Source organism: Aethalodelphis obliquidens, unplaced genomic scaffold (assembly GCF_003676395.1).
Source record: "Aethalodelphis obliquidens isolate GAN/ISIS:26980383/991018 unplaced genomic scaffold, ASM367639v1 scaffold58, whole genome shotgun sequence".
Classification (NCBI taxonomy): Eukaryota; Metazoa; Chordata; class Mammalia; order Artiodactyla; family Delphinidae; genus Aethalodelphis; species Aethalodelphis obliquidens.
In genome coordinates this window covers 10,874,313-10,898,000 of record NW_020838002.1, presented here as the reverse complement: position 1 = coordinate 10,898,000, position 23,688 = coordinate 10,874,313, and the positions used below count along the sequence as shown (strand labels likewise).

At 53.8% G+C, this 23,688-nt stretch overlaps 2 protein-coding genes across 7 annotated transcripts in view; both read right to left on the bottom strand.

Annotated features, from left to right (window-relative positions):
* AATF (apoptosis antagonizing transcription factor) overlaps nt 1-6,572 on the bottom strand; it is a 101,623-nt gene extending 95,051 nt beyond the window's left edge. For 5 of the 6 annotated variants that reach the window (XR_003428783.1, XR_003428782.1, XM_027087350.1 and 2 more), the window contains exons 1-5: nt 6,348-6,572; nt 5,140-5,331; nt 4,367-4,438; nt 2,283-2,708; nt 1,688-1,825 (exon numbers count right to left, since the gene is read on the bottom strand). Coding sequence is in view for 4 of the 6 variants with exons in the window: in XM_027087350.1 (XP_026943151.1) it covers nt 1,688-1,825; nt 2,283-2,708; nt 4,367-4,438; nt 5,140-5,331; nt 6,348-6,438 (919 nt within the window). In the remaining 2 variants the exon portion in view is untranslated. The remainder of the gene's footprint in view (nt 1-1,687; nt 1,826-2,282; nt 2,709-4,366; nt 4,439-5,139; nt 5,332-6,347) is intronic. The other variant, XM_027087351.1, reaches the window with a different exon arrangement.
* A 5,700-nt stretch (nt 6,573-12,272) lies between these two features.
* LHX1 (LIM homeobox 1) lies at nt 12,273-18,098 on the bottom strand. The gene is made up of 5 exons (XM_027087098.1): nt 17,131-18,098; nt 15,041-15,267; nt 14,667-14,944; nt 13,135-13,300; nt 12,273-12,740 (listed from the first exon to the last, which is right to left on the bottom strand). Exons 1-5 carry the CDS (start codon nt 17,298-17,300, stop codon nt 12,361-12,363), a joined length of 1,221 nt encoding a protein of 406 aa, XP_026942899.1. The 5' UTR covers nt 17,301-18,098; the 3' UTR covers nt 12,273-12,360.
* Nucleotides 18,099-23,688: the final 5,590 nt, after the last annotated feature.

Sequence of the window (23,688 nt, the reverse complement as noted above, 5' to 3'; positions counted from 1 at the left end):
AGGCAAAGAGGCAATTGGTTAAGTACAAAAAGAGATGGGGGAATACCCTGGCGGTCCAGTGGTTAAGGCACAGCGCTCCCAATGCAGGACACGTGGGTTAGATCCCTGGTGGGGGAACTAAGATCCCACATGCCACATGGCACGGTCAAAAAAATAAAATAAAATAAAAATGTTTCTTTTTTAAGCGTTTAAAATGATCGGAACTGTTGCAAAATAAAAGTTAAATAACATTAAAACAGCTAAAAAACTGAACTGTACCCAAGAGTAAGAATGCGTCCCTTATACCGAGCACTGATAAAACCTTAAAATATCTACATTTTGAGATGAACCCCCAAAAAAGCGGGGACAGGGTTGGCTCAAGCAAGAAGAGTAATGAGTAACAAAGTGGAAAAGGCCTTATCGTGAAACATTTAAGACATTTAATCTAGAGTAGTCTTGGTCTAGGTCTCATTCCAAAGGCATACCGGAAATCAGGGCACTAGGGCGTTAAAAATAGCAGAGAAGTGCCCCCAAAATCTCAAAAATGCTGAAAACCACCAAGCTACCATTTATTTGACGGAGGAAGCGGGGAAGAGCTGGAGGAGGGGCTACAAAAGACCCGCCCTCACAGTAACTGCAGGGTTCCTGACTTCAAGTGTGTCAAGACACACAATCTAAAGACGGGCCCTTGGGAAGTAATTCCTAATTAAACCAAGTAGTCCCCGCCAAGAAAGGTTCACACAATTCCTTACCCTAGAAATCCCACCCATTTATCTTAAGTGGTTTAAGGTGATTCTAACCAAGAGGCAGAGCCAAATCAGACTGATGTCCTCCTCAGGCCCCTTTCTCAGGCCAACTCCACGATATTATAAAAACAAGTTTGAAAGAGCAAATGACAACACTAAGTCTCAGCGTGCAAGTAAGGGGTGGAGATTCCAGCCTCTGTGCGCTCACCCCGCATCTCTCTCCTCGGCCCCAGTCCTCTGGTGCCACTGGGCACCCAGGAGGCAGCCCCTAGATCGTAAGGCAGAAAAGCTGGGGGAGGCTGTCTCTGCCGTGCATGATCGAGCTCTCTAACTTTGGGCGACTCACTCTCTTTGGGCTTTGGCTCTCTCCTCTGTAAAATGAGGGAGTTGGGAGCCAAATAATTGCTAAATTCCTTTGCTCTTCTAAAATTCTTGGACTTTACAGCCCAGCAATTCTCTTTCACAACTTTTTCCTCCCTCTGCGGTCACCATCCTTCATCACCCTCTGTAACCCAAAGGGAGACAGGAGTAAGGTCATCTCAGCATTTTGTTCTAGAAACCACCCAACAAAGAAAGGCATCCTTTAAGCACGTGATATACAAGTTAAACGAACTGAGGTTAGTCATTCACTGTCTCCCTTTCGTTCTATGCCAGCGGTTTTTCCCTGAGCACTAAAGCAGTAGCTCAGAAAGCCAAGAGGAGGGGGAGGGGAAAGTGAGAGCAGGGCTGGAAAAAAGAGGAACAGGCATGACTCAAGCACCCAACCTGTTTCGATCAAAGTTGCCTTCATTTGATAAGAGGGTTATACTGCGATTTTTTTTTAAGTTAAAAATCGCCATTTTATACCATATTATGACTAAAGCCAAGTCTTCTCAACTCTGTGGTGCTGTGAATACAATCCCAGTATATCCCAATGAACCCCAGTGGTTCTAAGCATCCCAATATGCGATAAGTATTCTTACTGTTTTTCAAGGCGCTGGCAAATTCTGGGCCACCTTTGTCCTTGAAAATAGGGAAAACATCTGGTTGAGGAAGCTGATTGGTGGTCAGCAGAGCTTTTTGTAGCTTTATCCTTCCTTCCAAGAGCTGGTCCCACAGTGCTGAGAAAGAAAAAAGAATTCCATTCCTCAGTTAATAAAATCTTCCTGGGGCAGGGAGAGGGGGAGGGACTGGAAATCAAAGCAGTCCCTAAGCAGCATGCCTTTATCAGCTTCATGCCATGGAAACACTCTATTTATTACAGGAAATAAATCCGGTGTCTGGACGCAAATTGACTTGCTACATGAGAGAGAGAATGCTACAGCCCAACAAGAGGAGACGCCGCCCTTCCCTTCAACCTTCCACAGCTGCCAGAAGTACTAGAGCAGAACCAGCAAAGCAGCTGAGTGAAGCAACAGCAGGCCAAGCACAGGGGAACAGCGCTTTGGGCCTCTAGGTAAGTGGGGCACGTCACCAACTAATTGGAAGGACACAGGAGACAGCAAACAGCCACAAACAAACAAAAAGGAGATCAAATGTGGACACTCAAAACAAGCAAACAGCAAGCCGTGTACAAACCTATCTGGTTCTTCACAGCTTGGCCTTTCTCCACTTCCTCGGAAACTTTGACCTCGGAGAAGGTCATCACCACCCCGTCGTCCTCACTGGTCCTGTCTTCGGCCTTGTCTTCCTCACTCTCACCTTCAAAGTCTTCCTCACCACCCCCTTCCTCCATACCACTCTCCTGCTCTTCGTCTTCCTCGTCCTCACTGCTACCGAGGTCATCCATTCCCTCGGTAAACTTTTCAAAGTCACTGATGCTCTGGACACTGAAGCCCGACGCCTTCCTGGAGTGGCTTCTGCTCCTCTTTTTCCAGGCCAGGCTACTGTCACCATCAGCACACTCCAGTTCCTCAGCACTCATGGCATCCTCACCGGATTCCTCCAGGCCCAGACCCTCTGAATCTCCATCTCCAGACCCTTCCTCATCAGATATTTCTTTATCTAAACAAGGGAGGGAAGAAGGAAAAAAAGAAAAAAAAGTTACCTTAAAACAAACACTAGGCCATATCTTTCATTTTAACTAAAGTATCATGACACCTATCCAAAAAAAAAAGTATTACCGTATTCAATGCAACTCAACAAATATTTATTACACATCTACTATCTCTAAAATGCTAAGGGAGAAACAAAAATGAATAAAACATGGGTCCTATGGGATTTCCCTGGCGGTCCAGTGGTTAAGACTCCACGCTTCCAATGGAGGGGGCTCGGGTTCGATCCCTGGTTGGGGAACTAAGATCCTGAGTGCCACACGGCGCGGCCAAAAAAAAATAAACAGACAAAAACAAACAAACAAAAAAAAACATGGGTCCTATCCTACTGAAAGGCTCTAGTGGGAAAGACAGACCCATAAAAACTATAATACAGAGAAGAATTAAAAGCACTTTGACAAAGTTTTGGTAATCAAGAGAAGGAAGAGATTTTAGCTGTGGAGCAAGTGAATTTAAGCAAGGTTATAAGAAAAAGGCAGCCTTTGACCTGGACCTTGAAAAATGGTCAAATTTCATCTGGTGTGAGGGAATTACTGGTTTCCCCAAACCTGCATCTGAAAAAACAGAGTTTATCACTAACTGTCCCAAATGCACAATCTCTGTCACCCTAGTGATGCCTATTAAACACTTATTAAGTACCTATTATGAACCAGCCATGGATAAAAACTAGAGACTGACAAACAGAATGTAATATCTGTGGGGGCGGGTTCACAGTCTGCTAGGAGTGGTGGATATGCATAACCAGTAACTACATTACAAAAGCATTAGTACAGTGTATAGAGAAGGGTGAGAGATGGCTTCATGTGAAGGACACATTATAGTTTTACTTATTAAGCATAAGTAACAGGTCATCAGACAGAAAAGAGGGAAGGAAAGGAAAAGCAGCAGATGCAAAGGTCCAGCACACAAAAGTGCACTGGGGTACAGAATGCTGGGATATGAGGCCAGAGAGTTGCTCAGGGACCAAATCAGGAGGGGTCTTGTCTTCCACGGGGAGGAGTCTGAACTTGATCCTTCAGTAAATGGAATATTAGTTATGGCTCCTGATTTTACTTATGCTTGGGGTATCCTGACACTTAACAGGTCTTTAGTGATTATCCAATCTCTTTCATGGTAGAACACAGGAAGCATAATCATACAGGGACCTGTTACCAACAACTTTCTTCATAAAATAAAGATTTTTATGAAAACATGATCTCTTAAGTACTTCTTTAAGTAACAATATATAAACTCAAGACAGAGAAGGCTGTCAAAAACATATATACAGAAACTAAGTGCCAAATATTAAGAGAAATAATCCTTTAAGTTCTTTAAATGTATGCCATTTCTCAGATAAAGAAATATTCACAGAGTAGTAGTTTAAAGTATAGATCTTAGAGTCAGACTGCCTTATTTGAGTTCCAGCCTACACTTACTTGATATATGACCTTGAGCAAGTTACTTAACCAATGTGCCCCTCAATTTCCTTATCTGTAAAATGGGGATAAGCAGTACCAACCTCACAGGGCTGTTGGGAGGATTAAATGAGATAATACATGTAATGATATGGTGGTTAACATTTTCTGAGGACTTACTATGTACCAGGCTCTTAGAATTTAAAGGACTTACCATAGTGCCTGACACATGGTGAGAGCTCAATAAATATCATACTGGTCCCAGGACTGGTCTGTTTATCATTCTCTAAGCAAAGAATATGAAATGAGCTTATCATCTGGGAGCCCCAAGGACTGTATCAGGGACTAAACCATGGATATCACAGCATGAGTGATTGTTTCTTTTATATTATCTGTGGATTCTCAACATGGTCCCTCTGACCTCTCTAAAGGAAAGCAAATAGCATCCACTCAATAATCACCATACCCCGCCCCTTCTTCCACTCTGAGAAACTCACAATCTTTAGAACTATAAGCTCACATCCTCCTAACTGTTGCAGGGAACAGGGAAAGACTATGAAATTTCTACAGGGGCAAAAGAATGAGTGTCACAAATTAATATTATCCAGTGACTCGATGCAAGGCTTGACAAACCAAAGGAAAAGGGTCAAAATCCATGAGTAGCGTGCTCATCAGACACAATGCTTTTTCAACACATAGCCCTTTCCAAAATCCAAATATGCAAGGCCTTTTCTCTCACTCCATTTTAGGGTGAGCCATTAGTGCAAACATTAGGAGTACAGCTACTTAATAGCTCCAGACTTCAGATTCCTTACCAAGTGAAATTCAGTACTTCAAAGGGCCCTTTCTAATGTCAAATCAGTGGTTTCTCCTAAGACAGTAAGTGGGGCATCCGGACTAGTTCTGCAGAGAGCATCAAAAAAAAAAAAAAATTTTTACCCCAAAAAATCAGGAAAGAAAGAGTACCATGGAAATACGTCTACTCACCAGATGAACCTGGCAGAGTCTGCTCCCAATGGTCTGCCTTCCAAGCTCTTCTAGAGGTGGTCTTGCCAGAATACCTCTTGTCTGTGTCCAAGAGGGAGGCTGATGCCAGCTTTCTAATGCTACCCACCGCCAGGAAATCATCTTCCCCATCTTCCCCTTCATCAAACCTGTCAATCACTTTGGCAGCAGTGGCTGTCGGGGGAGGGGGAAAAGTAATCAGAATCTCCTGGTTAGAACATACTTTAATGGTAACCCTGTTCAGCCCTTTAAATTCACGCTTGAACGTCCTCTACAAAATCCCCACCAACTTCCAAGAACAGGGACCTCATCACCTCCCAAGGCAGACCACTTGCTACCTTGCTGCTACAGAAAGCTGACTCTCTGCATCTACTAGAAGGATATATTTCCATGCCTTGGATCATAGAAAACTAGTCTAATCCCTCTTCCATGTGTGACAGTCAGCTCAAATATTTTAAGTCAGCCATCATCATGTTCTATCCCACTCCAGCCCATCCCTCAGGGAGTTTTGTTTTTTTTTTTTTTTTTTTGCGTATCCTGGCTAAACAGCCCCAGTTCCCTCAACTCATTATTCCTAAGAAACGGTCCAACACTCACATTTATCCCTCCGTATTCTCCCTTCCTCACACTTCTCTGACTCAAGCCTAAAGGAGGATTACTCCCAACTAGACCTTGAACATCAGCTTACAGATCAGAAATATCATTCGTCAGCCGCTAAGCAAGTGTGCTGAAGCCTGAAAAGGCTGAAACGGCACCATGGAAGCCTACTTCTTCCTTCATCCTCCAAGTAGGTTCTCAGGGACAGGCGGAGTTTTTTTAAAAAAAAGATGAGAATTTTTCTTCTCATTTCTAACGCAATGCCAGTAAGGGCATCCTGAAAGATAACCTCCAACCTGCTACCAGACTCTGGCTGCCCGCAACAGCACTGGATCAACAGTTAACCCAAGCCTGAGTCCTCCGGACGCTCCGCCCACCCGAGCACCAAATCTAGAACGCGCGTCCGAAGGATTCCGAAGCCCTCCTCCCCTGCCCCGGGGGCCACCCTCCCGGGAAGCAGTTTTCCTCTGCGCAAGGGGAAGGAGAGTAGGCTAGGCGGCGAGGCCCAGCTGCCGGCCCCTCACAAACCGCCCGGGTCCGCACTGGGCCCGGCCCACGGCTCCGCACGTGGCCTTGTCCCCAACAGGCCTCACCCTCCTCCGGGTCGGCCTCAGGATCCGCCTCGCGCGGTCGCGGGTTCAACAACTGTTCCAGCTGCAGCGCTAAAGACTGCGGCCCCGCCATGGTCACCAGGTCTCGCCCTGCGCCGCGCTTCTGAATGTCGCTCTCCCCCTTCCGAGTCCTCTCGCCCAGAGACTGATCCCCAACACATCCAGGGACGCCCGGAGCCGTGCACCCTGCTCCCGGCCGGCAACTTCCGGGAGGCTCCCGGGAGGGGGCGGGGCTTGCGTCCCTACGTGCGTTGCTAAGATGAAGGCGGAAGCGCCCGGAAGGCTGTCGCGTGTGCGCGTGCGCGTGCGCCGAGGGGGTGTGTTGGGCAGCGCGGGAGCGCGCAAGGGCACGGCATCGCCGCTGGCCCGGAACCGAGACATCCTTGCGTGCAGCTTGTGTCCTCTTGTATAAAGTATGTCACAAGATTTGTCCGAGATTTGCTTAGAAATAAAGTGTAGTGTAACCGTGACCCGTGGTGGCTGATTTGGGAAGGAGGAGGAGTAAAGGCTAAGCGTCTCGAAGCTTACGTGTGCTTTAGGGCACGCACAGACTGGGACCAAAAGAAGGTTTGGCATTTCACAATTTGGAGGAGTCTGGGGCCGGGCGCATGCCTCTGGCCCCGCGATGGCCACGATTTGGAAATCGTGCCTGAGGGATGGGCATGTGTAAGTGTGTGGTGCACTGCTGGCATTTTTATTAATAGGAATTAGCAAGCGCTATAGCTGTGCGTAAATAAAGATCGATTCTGTAGCTTCTGCAAGTAGCTTTGTCTGTGCAGGGAAAAGAGGTGGAGTGGGGATTACTCTACTGCACACCCATCGGTATCGATATCCTTGCTGTTCAAGGATGAGGGCATACTCAGACACTTGAAAGTAGTGCACAAATGCGGGAAAACTCAGGTCTGCAGTTAGAGGGGCACAGGTAGACTCAAAATATAAAGACCCAATAGGATCAATTTAACTGCACCCAGGCACATAGAAAAATACAATCCCTTTATATGCTCTTTCCTTCATCAAGCATTCCCTGACTACCCGCTATGTGGCAGGCACTGCTAAATGAGATACAAAGATGAGTAAGTTAGATTCTCTTCTGGCAGTGATCAGCCTAGGGGGGCAGACAAACATGTGAACAGAAACTGCAAAAAGGGATGATCAGGGGAGCAGAAAGTGGTCTATCCTTCCAGTATCTGTTTGAGGTCACCTGTAAAGACCTAGAAGCCCCTAAACGGACACTGCCTCAAATGGATCCAGGAAACAGGGTCAGGGGTGCCCTGTGCCCTTCCTGGGAACAGCCCAGGCCAGTTGGATCCCACAGTTGAACAGCCTGGGGAACCCTCAGTTCTCCAGTGTCTCCTGTGGAACCCAAGGGACATGAGGGTCCCTGAATTCCCTCGTCTCCATACACGTCCCCAGCGTCAAGAGCAACAAGAGACCACTTGTTCCATGTCCCCTTCCTAGGTGGCGGCAGGAAGCCCTCAGGGTAGATGCCCACAGACACTGGGAAGGGAAAGCACTCCAGCTAGGATGGTGGCACCGTAGGCAAGGCACTGAGGCAAAGAAAACTGCTTTTTACCACCTGCAATAGAATTCAGTCGAAAACAGCTTTAAAACAAAAACAAAACAAAACAAACCATATCCCCTGTAATTGCAGTCTGGTGCCTGCCGTCTGGGGCCTCCAGAGTAAAAGAAGGCTCCACGGACTGGGACAGGCATGGCCCCGGGCTTTGAAGGACAAAAATGTTTCCCTCACCCCACATTTAGGAAACTACCTCCCCCGGTCCTCTTCCCTTCCTATTTGGGACACTAATAAGGCTTAGGAACCTAGCCTTGGGGTAAAGAAAGGGGAGAAAAGGAGCCGGCAGGTGAGGCAAGGCAGAGAGCACCTCTAGCTGTCATGCAAACAGGACACTGCTGGATAATTCTGGGCAGAAAATGCCTGCTTCCCTACTCTTCTGTCTCTGTCCAGGCACCTACTGACTTGGGAAGCCTTTTGAGGAAGAAATCAAGACCACTCTACTGCTGTTGCACACAACCCAGGGCCCCCAAAATGCTTCCCTGGCTTTCTCACCCCATCCTGAGAGTAGGGAGGGGCCTCCAGGAGTGGAGGAAAGAAGAAAGAGTTCTAGGACTTAAGATGCAGCTCAGAGATGTGGAGGCAGGAGGCAGCAACCTCCTAAATCCCCTCTCTGGGGGGTCCTCCCTACTTGATTCTAGTTTCTTGAGAAGGGAGGAGGGTTTTCCTGATGGGAGTGGGAGTGGAGATGGACGGTGGACTATGGGAGGGGCTATTTCAAAAACTCTACCTCTTAGAAGAAATGTAAACCCTGACTGCCCTTGTGATGTGAGCAGATGAGATGAGGAGGGGGATGGGAATAAATGCGAGCATGCTCCGAAAAGAACAGTCCTCTCCAGAGAAGGTCAGAAGGTCTCCCAGTTCATGGTTCCTCTACCTAAGGGCTGCAAAGTGGCACGCAGATGTAGGAAGAGCAGAGGATAGGCAGGGGTGACATTGGATACCACCCCCCCCCCATTGTCCCAATCTCCTGTCTGTTCAGGTGACCAGGAGTTTCAAGAGTTTAGGGAAACCATGTTCTTACCTTTCTCTCTTCTCACATACTATCAAGGGTCCCAGGCCCTTTCCAATGCCTGTCCTGGCTCTCCACGCATCGCCCTCCCCCACCTTGTCTAGCCCTAAAGCAGTTCCCACTTTACCCCATCCTGGAAAAGAGAGGTGGGTGAGCTATGCCTCCCTCGTCCAGGGCAGATGGCAGCTCCCAGTCGCTGGAACCCTGAGGGCAGGTGGCTAGAGGCACAGAGGTGGCAGCTTTGAGATGGCTGCGGGGAGAAACCAGGCGGCCAAGCCCAGGCAGGAGAGGAGACTGCGTTGGGGGTCGGAGGGGACCGCCTGGGCGCTCCCCGGAGAGGCGTGCGGGTGGGAGGGGAGCGCCCAGGCGCAGTGCGATGGTGCAGCGCTCCTCGGTACCTCAGGGCCAGAGGTGGGCAGCACAGCTCTGATGGGAACAAGAACAGTCCCTGACATCCCTAGACCTCCCCGCCTCGGGCGACTCCACATTTGACTGCTGAAGTTTGCCACCTGTCCAGGGATTCGTTAGGGCTCTGGACACAGCTTCCAAGGGGAAAGACCGAGCTGCTGCCAGAGAGAAGTCAGAGAGAAAAACTGCGTCCACACCGAGCAACCAACTCTAAAATGCTTATCAAGTACCGGATTCCACAATAAGGCTGCTAAATAATTCAGCAGCCTTGATAGGAAAATGTGGCTTCCCAATGAGCATACGTTCAGTTAAATGAATGTCTTTAAAGGAGGCTGGCTATAATGAATAAGTTGGCTATGATTTAATGTATATAAATGCTAAAAGGGCAAAAACAAGGCGATCTGCATACAAAGCAGGTAAATGTGCTGCATGCAGAGGCTAGGAGTTTCAAAAGTCTCCCCAGTATTTCATAAATTTGGATTTCTGAAAGAACACTGTCACATTCCACCCCATAGTCCTCCCCATTGAATAAGCTGTCATGTGGATGCAGGGAAATATTTATTTTAAACCCTTCTTAGCAAGAAAGATACACTTGGTTGTGTCTTAACAAAATATAAAAACAACACTGGAAATTGCATACCATTTCATGTAAAACCCTTGATTTAAAAAAAAAAAAAAAAGGAAATAAAGAATCCAGACTGAAATGTAGGTGACATGGAAAAGAAATTCTGGAACTGTGGTAGTGTCTGATAGTAAAACACACACATGTATTTCACAGCAGATAAAATATTTAAATTCCTTCCATGTTTAATGAAGACTTGGAAGGGACTGAACTACTTTTCAGAACCTTATGGCAACTCTCAGTTGAAATCTGATTTCTATATTGGTTATTTTTACTCCTCTTTCAGAGAAAGTAATATGTATCTTGTGCCAAGCAAAATCGTTTTCCTTCTGGGAAACTTCAAATGCAACAAATACTATAAAACAACTATTTCACATCAGTTCTGTGAAAGGGATTAAAGTATTTCATTTATAGCTGTGCTGTACATTCATTTTATGTTATCTTTCAAACCACCAAGTTAGAAAGCAGGATTATCTATGGGAAATGAATTGAAATAGAAAAGGACCACCTCTAACTACCTATTTATAGGTAACTGACGTTCAGAAATCTGGTTTTGCCTGTTTAGAGGGGAGAGGGAGAGAGTGCATGGGGTCTCATGCTTAATGACAGACTGGGACCACTCATTTTTAGCCATGAATTTGATTTCTATTTCCAGTTCTATATTAACTTATCAGCAAACATCTCCTCAATTGTATCCGTTAAAATTCACAGAATGCAAATCTGTAGTTAATAACAGCAGGAAGGCACAGAGAAAAGCTTGGTTGGCATTAGCAAAGGGGTTCAACTACAGCCAAGGTAAAAACAGATCCACCAGTCCTGTCTCTCTTCCTCCTGGCTTCTGAGAGGTCATTCGGCTCCGTCACAGCTCAATTCTAGTTGTTAAAACATCAAATAACACACCAGTTATCTAAACATCAGATTTTCTATTTTTATTAAAAACTCACAAATTTATTCAACATGTTTTCTTTCATACAGTGAATGGTCTAATATGCACTGGAGGTCACACAAGCTTAGGTTTATCAGAACAATAAAAGACATACGAGAAATTTAATATATAAAGAAAAAAGTAGCAGCTGTTGACTGCATATTTGACCATAAAATTTAAATATTTTGGACTTTTATTTTAAAGACACAAAAATAAAACCTGTGTGGGTCTATATAAGTCATATTAACAATTCCATGAATGTTCAACAGGACTAAAAATTAGCAAAGATGGTTTTTTTTTTAAACCTTGTAACACTTTTTTTTTTTTTAACACTTTTTCAGGTTGCGGTGCCAGGCACCTTTACAGTATTTGTGCTATAATTACTCTATTTGGCAAGTGTCTGAATATCACGTTTTCTCTTTGCCTTGTGTAAACAACACCTTTTTACATACTAGCACAGTGAGCTGTAAGCCCTGTAAATCTGTCAGAACATCTACAGGAAAAGAAAATGAACAATTTTGGTTGATTGCTCAAAACATTTTGTTTTGAACAAGAGGTTTCAAAACAGGATATATTAGTAAAACACTGAACTCCTGAATTTAACGTTATACGTAAACAGTTGACTGTTTTTAGTTCAATAGTTTTTTTTTTTTTTAATTTTGTGTGTGTGAAGGTAGAATACTTTTCTTGTACAGCTGATGTTCAAGTCATTTTACTAAGAGGTCTGGCTGGAGACCATCCTATTGTGTGTGTGTGTGCGTGTGTGTAGAGCTTTGTGAAGGTAGAAGAGTTGATACTGAGGGCTTTACATTTAGAATTTTGCAATTTTGGCAAAAACAAAAAAACCAAAAACCCAGAGAGACAAAAAATATATATATATATAGTCCCACCTGATGCACAGCAGGTCGGCGTTTCCGAAGCTATAAGTTTGTTGTCGCTGTTGCTGAACTCTGAGACAACACTAATAAATTTCCCAGAGCCAGAACCCTCCTGGCTGGCCCAGGAGCTCCCCGGCCGCTTCACCGTCCTCAACCGGCTGCGGGCGCAGCCTCCCTCCCCGCGGCTCCTGGCGTCACCACCGACTGGCCGCCTCCCGCGGCTGCCGTGGGTGTTTTTATGCAGCCCGCCGGGCTCTCGCTCACGCCGGCGGTGTCTGTCCAAGAATCCGGGTCCAGGTGGGAGGTGGGGAGAGGTCTGCGTTTCCCTGCGGGAGCCCCAGTTCTGCACCTTGCCAGCCAGCGCACGGATCCCAGTTTTACCTCCAGGCGGATTTGGATTCTATTTCGTGTCCCCCTTTCCCATCCGGTCTCCCCAGACGGAAAATGACCCCCCAAGCTGGAGGAAGTGGGGGGGATGACTTGCTTTTATGTTTTTTTTCTTTTTTTTTTTCTGTTTTTCTTAAATAAAGGTTCGTTTCTGTACAACCACGAACTCCGCGTATCGTGCGCGACTCCGCTACCACACGGCCGCCTCGTTCATTTCGGGGGGGTGAGACAGGTGGTTTCCGTAGCTCGCCCCGCCGTTGACCGACAGCGACGAGAAGGGTGGGCTGGGCCCGAAGACCTCGGCCGACATTGAGTGGAGAGGCCCGGGCAGGCTGGGCTCGGGGCTGGGCGAGTCCCCGGGAGGATGCGCCAGGATGTCGGTGAACCGCTGAGCCTCGCTCGACGGGTGGTGGCCGGGCAGCGGGTGCTCCAGGCCACCCAGGGGTGTCCCGGAAGGCCCGGACGACGGCACGAAGGGCAGGTCTACTGGCGTCTGAGCCTGCGAGGACGGGGGGCCTTGCGGGAAGAAGTCGTAGTTGCCTCCGGGAGCGTAGTACTCGCTCTGGTAATCTGCGGAGCAGCGAGGAGGCTGTCAGGGCGGGGCCCTGGGTGGGGCAGGGTGACAGGGCGGGAAGGCGTGCCCGCGAGCCGGCTGGGGAGGGCGACTCGGGGAAGTCGCCACTCGCCTGGCTCCCCTGCCGGGCCGGAAGGACGGACAAGGCTGGGTGCAAACGCCGGAGCTGCTCCCTACCTGCCCATTCGCCTCATTCAGGGTCGGGAATTCGGTCCGGTCTCACTACCTCCCCCTCGATTTACTCCCCAGCCTCCACCCATCTCTTCCCTACTCTCCACTTCTCTATAGAAAGCCAGAAGCGCCTCCGCGCTGCCACCCGCTTCCGACGAAGCCAACCCCGCCCGCTCCGCCCGCGCCCTGCCCGCGCCCTGCCCCTAGGCGCGCACCCACCTCCATAGAAGGAGAAGGGCCCGTTGGGGATGAGCTCGCCCGGCTCCAGGCGGTCCACGAGCGGCCGCATCCGGCGCGGACTGCGGAAGAAGGCGTGGCGCCTGGCGCCCAGCGCGCTTAGCTGCTTCATCCTCCGTTCCTTGGACCGTCGGTTCTGGAACCAGACCTGAAGCACACACGCGGGGGGGTGGTGAGGCCCCGGAGACGCCACCTCCACCTCCGACTTCGGGTGCGCGGCCGGACCTGGCCCCTCAGCGCTTTATCTCGCGGATTCCGGGCCGTGTGGTGTGTCTGTGTGTTGTATATGGGGGGGGGGGGGGGGGGCGCGGTCTCTGAGTAGGACCGCGCAGGGTGGCCCTTGAGCCCATGGTGAACAGGATTCCCGTCAGAGGAACTGGGCAAGCCGCCCTGCTCAACATGAGGCAGTTGGAGTTGTTTCTAATAATTCCACCGACACAGTTACAGTTTCCCGGGGGCTGTACACACCGAGGCTCAACCTCCCCAAATAGTATCAGACACATAGCTTCCCTTTCAGGGACCCTGGCAGCCCCCTCCCCCGCATGATAGTGACAGAGATCCAAACAGCCTCCTGTTGACACTCAGTCTCCCAAAGATAGTGACACCAAAACCCACAGTCTCCTTTTCCACCCACGTACAATCTCCCAGTGCCAAACGTACTTATCCACAGCCTTTCACTGGTAGTGACACAGACATGCAGCCTCCCCTTCACCTGCGCACAAGATCGCACAACCTTTCAGAGGCAGAGGGCCCCCGTGGAGGGCAGCCTGAATAGTGTGCCCATGCACACAGCCTCCCAGGCACATCCACCCATACCCTCGCAGAGCCTCCAGGCACCGGACACCTAACCTTGGGCCCAAGACTCGGGCCCGGTTCACACGCAGTCTCAAGACCTCACAGCGGGCACCTGCGCAGCTGCCTGGATGGCCACCTCCCATCCCATGCTACTCTGGACAGGCCGAGGTACAGCTGACTCCCACCCCGACCACCTTCCCTTCAAACCTGGACAGCCCACCTCTCTTTGGAGGGGAAGTCTCTGCTCTGGGGCTTGTTTAACTGGGGCAAGAGACCCACAAAGTTGGGGGTGGGGACCCGCAGAGGGAGATCACGTTGTGCAGAAGCCAGCGGAACCGATTAATTCCGAGAGGCACAGTGACCTCTTAGCTCCTCCCGAACAGGGGTGGCAGTGCAGACAGATAGGTCCCAACTCCGTCGCAGTGTCCGACAGTGTCCCCTCCTCCAGCCTCATGCTCCCCGTCCCTCCCCCACCGTCACCACTCTCACCTGCGCTGGACCAGGAAGACGAGGAGGTATAGGGAATTCCAGATGCTCTACGCATCTGGCGACGCTTTGAAGTTCGAACCGGGTAGGGTTGTGTCTGGGCCTCTCCCTCCCCCTCCGCCAGCCTACAGGGACTCACTCTCCTCCTCAAAACAGCCCCCCGCCCCAGCTCGGCCTGCACGGAGTAGCCGTGTGGGCCTCTAGAGAACTGAGCGGCACGCTCGGGCCCTGACCTGAATGACACGCATGTTGAGGCCAGTCTCCTGAGCCAGCTGCTCGCGGATGTGGCGCGTGGGCTTGGGTGTAGCGGCAAAGGCGGCCTTCAGCGTCTCCAGCTGCTTGGCTTTGATGGTGGTGCGCGGCCCTCTCCGCTTGGCCCCCAGGTTCTGGTCGTCGTTCTCATTGCTGCCGCCTTCCTTGTCTGACACATTGGCGCTCTCCGAGTCCTTGGCGTCGTCCTGCGACGGGTCTTGGGAGTCCGGAGACAAACTGGGGTCACTGCCCGTGGTGGCTGGGGAGAGGGAAGGGACAGGTGAGCAGCACCCTTGGCAGGCCTTCCTCCCCCAGGACCCACCCGCCCCTAAGGAGCCGGGAATTAGGGCCTCACCTGAGTGGAGGCTGTTATCTTTGGCGACGCTGCTGTTGCTTAGGTAATCCTCTTTGCAGACGAACTTGTTCTCATCGATGATGTAGAGCTCCTCGCCGGTGGAGAGCTGCTTGTTACACATCATGCAGGTGAAGCAGTTCAGGTGAAACACTTTGCTCCGGGCTCTCCGCACCAGGTCGCTAGGGGAGATGCCCTGCGCGCAGCCCGCGCATTTGGTACCGAAACACCTGCAGGCGGGCAGGTTGGCGAGGGCCAAGGGAAGACAGAAACAGGGAGAAAGGCGATAGAGAAAGAAAGTGGAGGAAGAAGAATAGGGAAGAGGAAAAGCAGAAAGAGAGAGAGAGCCAAAAAGAGAGGCAGAATGCCGATTAAGCAGGCAAGAAGGCAGGAGAAAGTGCGGGGCACCAGTGAAAAGTCAGGGAGGAGATACACATGGTTAGAATGATGGAGTAAGGAGCTCAAGCTGCCCCCACCCCTAGCCTCACGCCCAACGTTGTCCCAGAGGGAAAAAGCGCTGCCGAAGGCGGCAAGGTGGCGACGGGAAGGGAGAGGGAGGCACCTATTTTCCGATTAGATTCAGAGAACAGAATTAGAGCGCCATACAAATGCGTCTCGATCACCGCTTTTCTCTATATTGCCTGTCCTTCGTCGAAAAAGAAGGCGCACACGGGCTCGGGGTTGGCAAGGTCCGGTCCAGCCACGGGTAAACAAACAGCCGCGGAGAGCCCGGATGGCCACAGCCAGGCCGTCGCCACGTTCAAGCCCAAAGCCCAGCAGGTTGGCGCAAGCTAGACCGCATGGGGGCTCTAGGTGCCGGGCCGCGCTTCGCGGGAGCCAGGCTTCTGGGGCCCACTGGCAGTCGGCACCGTTCGCCGCTCCCTGGCTCGGCTCCCGCCAGTAGCGGGAGGCCCGGCAGCACCGGCCGAGGCCCAGAGGCTCAGCCTGCGCTTGCTCTCGGCAATACCAGCGGACAGAGCTTTGCTCCATGGTCCGCCGCTACCAGAGCCGCGCGTCCCGGGGATGCGCTGGGGACAGCGCGTCCCAGGCCTCTGAGCAAAGCGACCCGGGTGGCTTCGAACCCCCACTCTGTCCCCCAGTTTGATCTGTTACCACAAACTCAGAGAAAAGCAGAGACCAAGTCAGCCAAGTAAACTGGGAGATTTCAAACGGGCACAAGGGAATTTCAATTCGAGTTTGCTCCAGTTCTCTGTTGACTTGTGTGTTGTGTGGATTTGGTGGCAAGATAGTAACTTTAAGAGGATTCAATTAAAATGCTAAACGGAGGAGGGTTGTCGGAAGAAGTCCCCCGGCTCCGACGACCCGGGTCTCGGCTTTTCCCAGGTTTCGGCAAGGAGGTGGCGGGCTGTGGCGGGCAGAGCCTGGGAGGGCTCCGAGCGGAGCCTGCGCCTCAGAGCTGAGGTCGGCGTTGGGCGGAGGCCGAACCTCCCGCCAACCCAGGCAGCCGGGCAAGGTCTAGGCTACCGTGCAGTAGTGTGCCCAGGTCGGCGCTGGGAGGCCCAACTGGGTTTCAGGAAGACTCTGGGGCGTGCAGGATAGGCACCATGGCCGAGCGCTTCCCTGCCGCTGCCACCGCAGGCGACTCAGACACTCCGTGCAAAAGGCTCGGCGGTTCCCGCCAAGACTTCTCGGAGACGGAAAAGACAGTGGCATGGAGCTAGCCTGGGCTTGTAAGCTCAGCCTGGAGGACGACCAAAGCCGGGAGGTCCGGAGGATGCAGTCGCTGGAGAGCTCTGCGAGGGGAAAGGCAGGAGCCGGGGCTACACCTCCTGAGGCTGACCTACCTCTTTCCAAGCTTGGAGAGGCTTCTGGCTCAGAGGCGAGCTCAGACCCTTTCTTCCCAGGCACGTGCAACCAAGCCCGGACCCACAATTTCCAGGACGAAAGCAGGCCGCGTCCCGGGGAGCCCAGCGCGCCAGCTGGTGAAGAGGCGGGAGCCCCCGGGACTTGGCTGCCCTCTCCAAAGGCAGCTCCTAACGCGGCCGCCGCGGCCACGCTGACCTCTGATCCGAAGCTGGCTGGGAAGGGCCCGCGGGGAAGGAGCAGCAGAGGCGCGCGAGGTAAGTACTCACCGGAAGAAGTCGTTTTTGCAGTAGAGCTTGCCTTCCCGGGAGAAGCACTTCTCGGTCAGGTTGCATTTACATTCACAGCACTGGACGCACTTGACGTGCCAGGCCCTGTCCAGCACGTTCAAGAGGAAGCGGTCCAGGATGGGCCTTTTGCAGCCGGCACAGTGCACCATGGTCTTTGGTTTGGTCGGGTGAGGCCCGGAGAGAGAAGCGCAGGTAGAGCCGAGGGGATGATTCACCAAGATGACCGGCAGGAACTCCCCAGCCCCTCCAAAATGGGGAGACACACTTGGCAGTGCAAACCGAAACCCGCGCCGGAAAATCAGAGGGAGGGAGAAGGCTGATGGGGGTCGGGGGGCGCCTCGGTGAAGTGTGCAGCCCGACAGTCCCGGGGCCCCGGGGCACAGCAGCACCGCCGCCGCTCCTGGGGCGAGGAAAGAGTCTCAGGCGGGCGAGAAAGCGACTCTTCTGCCCAGAGCCCGCGAAGGAGTGAAGGTCACCGAGAACGGCGACGGGAACGGAAATAAATAAATAAAACGGAGTCGGAGAAGGAAGAGGACGACACGGCGAGCTCGGCTTGCAGGGAAAGCGCCGCTGAGTTCTCTCGGGCTTGAGGTAGAGCTGTCAGAAGTCAAAGTGCATCTGCTTTTGTCGGGGTATGAGGGCGGGTGTGTGTGTGTGCAGGGCTGCCCGTCACCGGAATTTCCCCTCCTCTTTTTATAAAAAGAGAAGAACCAAACGAGTAGGGAAGCTTTGGATCCTAAACTGTCGGCCTCGCGCAACGGGTCGGGACGCCCTGGGAGCCTGCGGTGGGCCTGGGGGAGGGGGCGGGGGCAGGCCGCGGGGGAAGGGAGAGAGGGAGGAAAGGAGGAAGATCTGGTTGTTGATTGTTGTTGTTGCTTAGGTTTCCCCCCCTTCTGGAGAAGTGTTTGTGTCAATCGAGAGTGAGAGGGACAACTCCGGGCGGACGCAGCCAGGTGCGCGCGCCCGCTCCCCACCGCCCCAGCCCCGTCACCTCGGCCCGTGGCCTGCCTGGCGGCCTCCGTCTCCTCGGGACGGCCCTCCCTGCGCCTGGACTCCTTCGGGGAGGGGGTGCCGTCTGGCTCCTCACCGCGCCTGGCCGTGCATCGTGGCTCCAGTAGCAACTCGCGGCCGCCTGGGCGCGCAGCCCCACATCGCTCGGCCCACGCTCCAGCTGCCTGCGTGCAACCCCACAGTCTCTCGACTTTTCTTTTCCTTTTCCCCTCTTTTTTCGTTGTGATGGCAAATCTGGGTTTCCTTTCTAGCCTCTTTCCTTCCTTCCTTTTTTTTTTTTTCTTTTCTTTTGCAGCGGGAGGAGTCGGGGGGAGGGGAGTAGCTTGAAGAGCTTTTTAAAAAACGTCCTGGTGCAGCGGCTACAGTTCTGTGCGGCTGGAACAGCTCGGCACGGGCCGCCCCTCTCGCCTTCCGGGCCGCAGTTCGTTGTAGGCTGTCCCCGGACAAGCGTCCCTCTGTCCCTGGTCTCCTGGCCCAGTCCGCCGCCCCGGCGCGTCTCTCCCCAGTTCCGGCGGCTCGGTCACTGCTCCTGGCTGTTGGCTGGGCTCTGGAAGCCCCCTCGCCTTAATGCAGCGCCCGCCGACGTCACGGCGGCCTGCGACCAATCAGCGGCTCGCGGTCCCTCTGTAAACCATTCTGCATCCCCCGGCTGGGGAGAGTGCCGGGAGACCGCGTTTAGAGGATCAGTGGCGGCGGCAACCGCGGCCCGGCGCGGTGCGGGCGGCGGGCAGCGAGGTGCCCGGGTCCCCTGCTGCTCCGGTAAGGCGTCGGTTTCGGTGGGAGAGACTGAGAGCGCGCGGGAGTAGGCGCAGGCCTGCTGGAGAGGGGCAGTAACCCAAGATCGAGCCTTGTTGGAGGTTGGGGTGCAGCTGGGTCCGGGAGCCTCGGCGGCCCAGGTGCACTCTTTGGCTTTGCAGTTCAGCGGGTGCTGGCTTTTTTTTTTTTTTTTTCCTCTTGCTTTCTTGGCCTAGAAGTTTGCCCCGGGCGCAGCGCTTGTCTTTGGGGGAGTTGGGCGGGGGAGGGCGTTTGGCAGCAGAATCTCCTTCCTCCGGTCCCTCCTTCTGTGCCCCCTCCTCCAATCCATCCAAAGTCCACAGGGTCCGGGTCTCTAGGAGATCTGGGTGTCTGTTTCCCGCAGCGCAGTCTTGGAAAGTTGATTCCGGAGGTTTCCTGGTGGGGCGGGGGAGACCGGAGGCGCGGCGCCGGGGCGGGGGAAAAGAGTGGGTGGGGAAGCGCCTCGGGTGAGGAGTTGCAACCCCGGCGAGAAGTTGTGAGAAAACTGTGATCCGGAGACACCTTTTCCATACAAAAACAAAAGACTAGGCGGGAAACCGTGGGGCAGTAGCGGCGGCTGGGGGGTGGTGGTACTGACGGTGGGAACGGGGACGTCCTGGGGGCTCCACGGCGAGGCTGCAGGGGATTGGGGTATGCAGAGTACGGGCCTGGCCGCCCTGTCCCCTTTTCCAGGCTCCGGGCTGGCACCAGCTTCCCCGGACAAGCGCAGAACAACCTCCAGTAGTTCACGTCTTAGGCAGCCTATACTTCCCTAATTTTCCTCAGGGTATAAACTAGGGACCACTGCCCACGGGGGCAGATTTTCCTAGAAGTAGGGGTCGGGTCCGGGTCCTGAGACTCTTAGCCTCGAAGAGTCACTCTAGTTCCGCGGCCCACACCCATCAAATACCAAATTCCGTTTCGACAGCACCATTTCTATGCCTAACCGGGACTTCTCCCCAACTGAAATCTGAAGGTGGCAGGGCCGGGCAGTCCCGCATTTGCTCCTTGTTTTTGTTTTTGGGGGACAGGGGTGTTAGAAAGGCGCATTTGGCCCTAGTGTAGAAGGAAATAAGGATGGGCAGCCACCCAGCAAGGTCTAGCCGGTATTTTGAGAATGGCCTTTTGACCCCCCACGCTGGGGGTCAAACCCAGACCCCCCATGCTGGGTTCAGACATCTCACACGGGGCCGGAGCTAAGTTGGGGGAAATGCGCCCTGCAATGCAATTGTTGTGAACGTGGCAGGCAAGGAAGCCAGTTCTTTGCAAAATGGAATACCCTCTTCGAACGAACCGGTTAGCCACTACAGCGAATTTGGTTTGCGCTCCGTGGACTGGGATTTTAGGACTCTGCCAACACGCTTTTCCCTCCTCTAAGCCTCCGCCCGCCCAGCCCTGCACCCCCGAGGCCCGCCGGCAGCCCCCGCCTTGCCGCCCGCGTCACCTTTTCATTGGAAGCCGAAGCCAAGAGCGGCAGTGAGGCTCTTTGGCGCTCCGCCCATCCTGACCTCTGGGCGCGAGGGCCCTTTCGCCTTCTCCGCACCCCCTCCACACACACCTGGCCTCTGGCTCCCCTCTGCGGGGAGGGCGGCGTTGGGGCTGGTTGTCTCTTGCAACAGCCCCCTACGCGGCTCTCTCCCAGGCCGGGGCTCAGGGCAGAGCTGGGGATGCGGAGGGCGGTTCTCCAACCCAGCAGGCCGGCTTCGAAGGATGCGACTTGGCTTTGTGCTCCTCCCGCGGACCAGGCATTTCCAGGAGCCAGCCGACCCGTAGCCCGCACTCCAGGACCCGGGGAGGCGCTAAGAGCTGCGTGGCGCGGGGTCCTCGCCTCCTCCACCCTGACCCGGAGGCACCTCCCCAGTCCGCCGCGCCGGGTGAGGCCCGCAGGGGGGGGTGGTCCTGTGAGCGGTCTCCACGCTCTCCCCACCACGCCCCCACACCCCCAGCTGTCTTGGTTCTCGCCGCCAGCGCCCTCAACTCAACCGCCCCTTTCTGGAATCTATAGCGGACCCTGTCCCGAGTGGCTCCACCCCGCCCCCGCCCCAGCTGGGCTCCTTCTCATGCAAAGCAGAGGGACCGCGGGGGTGGGGGGCAGTCGGCGGGGACTTACGGGGCGACAGCTGGACCCGGCTGCCGGCCCTTCCTGAACCCGAGGCCTGCCGCCTCCTTTCGAGTGGGCTGGAGGAGGTTTGCTGCAGCCGTTTGGGGGTGCGGGGACCTCGACGTGGGGACAAGAGGGTTCCCCCCTGCGGGCGGACTAGCGCGGTAAGGCAGTTGAGGGCGAGGGCAGGACGCGGACTCTAGACCATCGGGCTCCGAGGTCCAGATGGCTCAGTGTACGGGTCCACGGGAACTAACCCCGGTGTCTCGCAGGGCGTCGGGGAGAGCAACTCGAAGCGCGCCTCCTGGCTCCTGATTCTAGAAATTTAAGTCCAATTTTAACACCTCCAAGCACAGTAGATTAATATGTTTTTTTTTCCCATTTCCATTGAGCTTTTATTTTAAAATGTAATTGGTCTTAGAGACATGGAGAGAAAACTGACCGTCTCCGAAGCTTCTCAGCTCAGCTCTGCTTTTAACCCCATGTCTGCTCAGCCAAGAGCACCAGCCTTGCCTCCCCGCCCTCTCCGCCAGCCTTACTGCCTGCGTCCTGAAGTCCGCAGGCGCTTTCTCCCCAGAGCTCTCCACGTCTCCCACACCCACAACCACGCACAGCGCCCGGCTGCCAGGTGGTGTAAGTCCTGCACCGGGTGCCGGGAGGGGCAATCTGCCGCCCAGTCATCGCTCAGTGGCCGCAGAATCCTCTGAACCTCATCCCAGGCGCTCTTGGAAAAGACCCCAGAGGGCCCTGGAAGCGGCTTTCACATCACAGGTTTCTGCTATGAGAATCGCCTTGAGGATCAGCCCAAGAGGAGGGACCTGGCCCGGAAACGGGCCATGGGAGGGTTCTGCCAGCTCTTCCCAGACGCCCTGCAGTTGGGGGGCTGTAGGGTCCCCCTCCTGCACCCGCTTTCTTCCCGCCGCCTCCTTGATTCCGAGCCCTACATGGCCACCCTCCCCGACGAGTGGCTTGGGAGGCCCAAGGACCCGAGCTTGCCGACAAGGTCTGCTGCTGTTGGTCCCGATAACGCCCACCGCCCCGGCCCCTTCCCTCCTCGCCCAGGGCGCTCCTGTACAGCCCGCGGCCTCCAGAAACCGGCGGTGAGGCCGCGAAAGGGCGCGCCTGGGGGCGGAGCGGGCTCTAGATGGGTACCTGCGCCGGGCCGGCAGCAATAGGGCGCGACCAGCCGCCACCTTCCAGGAAGAGGGAGGTGGGAGCGAGCCGGGCGCGTCCGGGACCCTTGCAGTACCGGAGGCCACGCAAACTCCGCACAGACTCGGTGAGGACGCCACACGTGCGACGCAGGAAGCTGGGATCTGATCCGACCTCTCCCCGCTCTCTCCTTGCCCTCTCTCATTTGCTCCTGCCTCGGGTTGCCTTAATCTCACTCCAACACTCTCTCCTGGAAGTGATCTACTTGCGTGCAGCTCTTTACAGTTTTTATCGCAACCTGCCCAGAATCACATAGTAAGAGGGGGGATCGGTATTATCTCCTTCCCGGGGAAGAAACCCAAGTTAGGGGGTTTGCCCGAGATTCCTGGGTCAGTGCGCTACTGAAAGCGAGAAGTTTGGGGGTCTTGTCACCCTGCCCCTTTGTGTACTTGGCCCGGCCACGTTTCCAAGGCCCGGGTTGGGGGAGGTGGGGGACCTCGAGGCCGGTAAAAGGCAGCATCCGGCCGGGCCTTCACGGTGTGCGCTCGGGCTGGGTAAACAACGCCAGGCTTCCCACGAGGGCTTGGAGGCACCCTGGGCACGAAGGGGGGAGCCAGGTCGAGCGTGGTGATCTCAGATGCAAGTCAGCACCGCCGCGCGGAGCAAAGACAGGACATGGAGAGTCTGGGACGGAGAGTCTGGGCGGGACAGAGAGAGAAAGACAGAAGTGAGGGCAGGGGGATGGGAACAGCGAATAAGGGCAGAAACCCAGAGGAAAACAGAGAAGGACTGTGGAAAAGTAAGCGGGAAATAAAAGGAGGAAAGACATACTGGGGGAAATGCGTGGAGGAGTGGAGGAAAAGAAACCCAGCGACAAAAAAGGCAGCGGGGAGAGGCTCAGAGCCCAGGACCCAGCAGGTGCTGCGGGCGGGTCCTGGCAGTGACTGGAGGGTGTCTGGTGTGTGACAGTCGGGATCGCGGGCAGGAGAAAAGGAGGCAGCCTTTTTGGTGGGAGACTCAGAGCCCGTGGAAAAGCGTGTGAGCGGCTCTGGGCAGGAATCCAACAAATAAATAAAACGTCTAAGACAGCGTGACAACAATGTGTATTTGGGTGCGTGCCCGTGTTCCTCTGTCTGAACACACTCACACCCGGTAAGGAAGACAAACGGGGCTCGTGCCGCCGAGTAATTAATCCTCTCACTAATTGACTCTCTCCCCTTACCTAATGGTGGTGGTCACTGCTGATATCTGGAGAGACATCAGGTGGGGAGAGAGAGAGAGAGACACCCCAAAGCTAACCATCTTTGGGACTGGGATTGAGTTCTTTCTGGACTTGGCAGCTCTAAGCCCCCCCTTTTGGGGGACAGAGTTCCATAGATGTTGCTGCCTCACCAGCTCCTCCATGTTTGCATTAATAAAGCTCTCCTCAGATTAGGGGTGCCCAGGAGCCCTACACACACACACACACACACACACACACACACACACACACACACACA

Bases quoted from the DNA above. Each gene is read 5' to 3' on its own strand.
- LHX1 (XM_027087098.1), bottom strand. From the start codon at position 17,300: ATGGTGCACTGTGCCGGCTGCAAAAGGCCCATCCTGGACCGCTTCCTC. The intron at 15,268-17,130 runs GTGAGTACTTAC...GCCCGCCTGCAG, and splicing joins TGCAAAAACGACTTCTTCCG to GTGTTTCGGTACCAAATGCG. The intron at 14,945-15,040 runs GTGAGGCCCTAA...CCCTCTCCCCAG, and splicing joins AGATAACAGCCTCCACTCAG to CCACCACGGGCAGTGACCCC.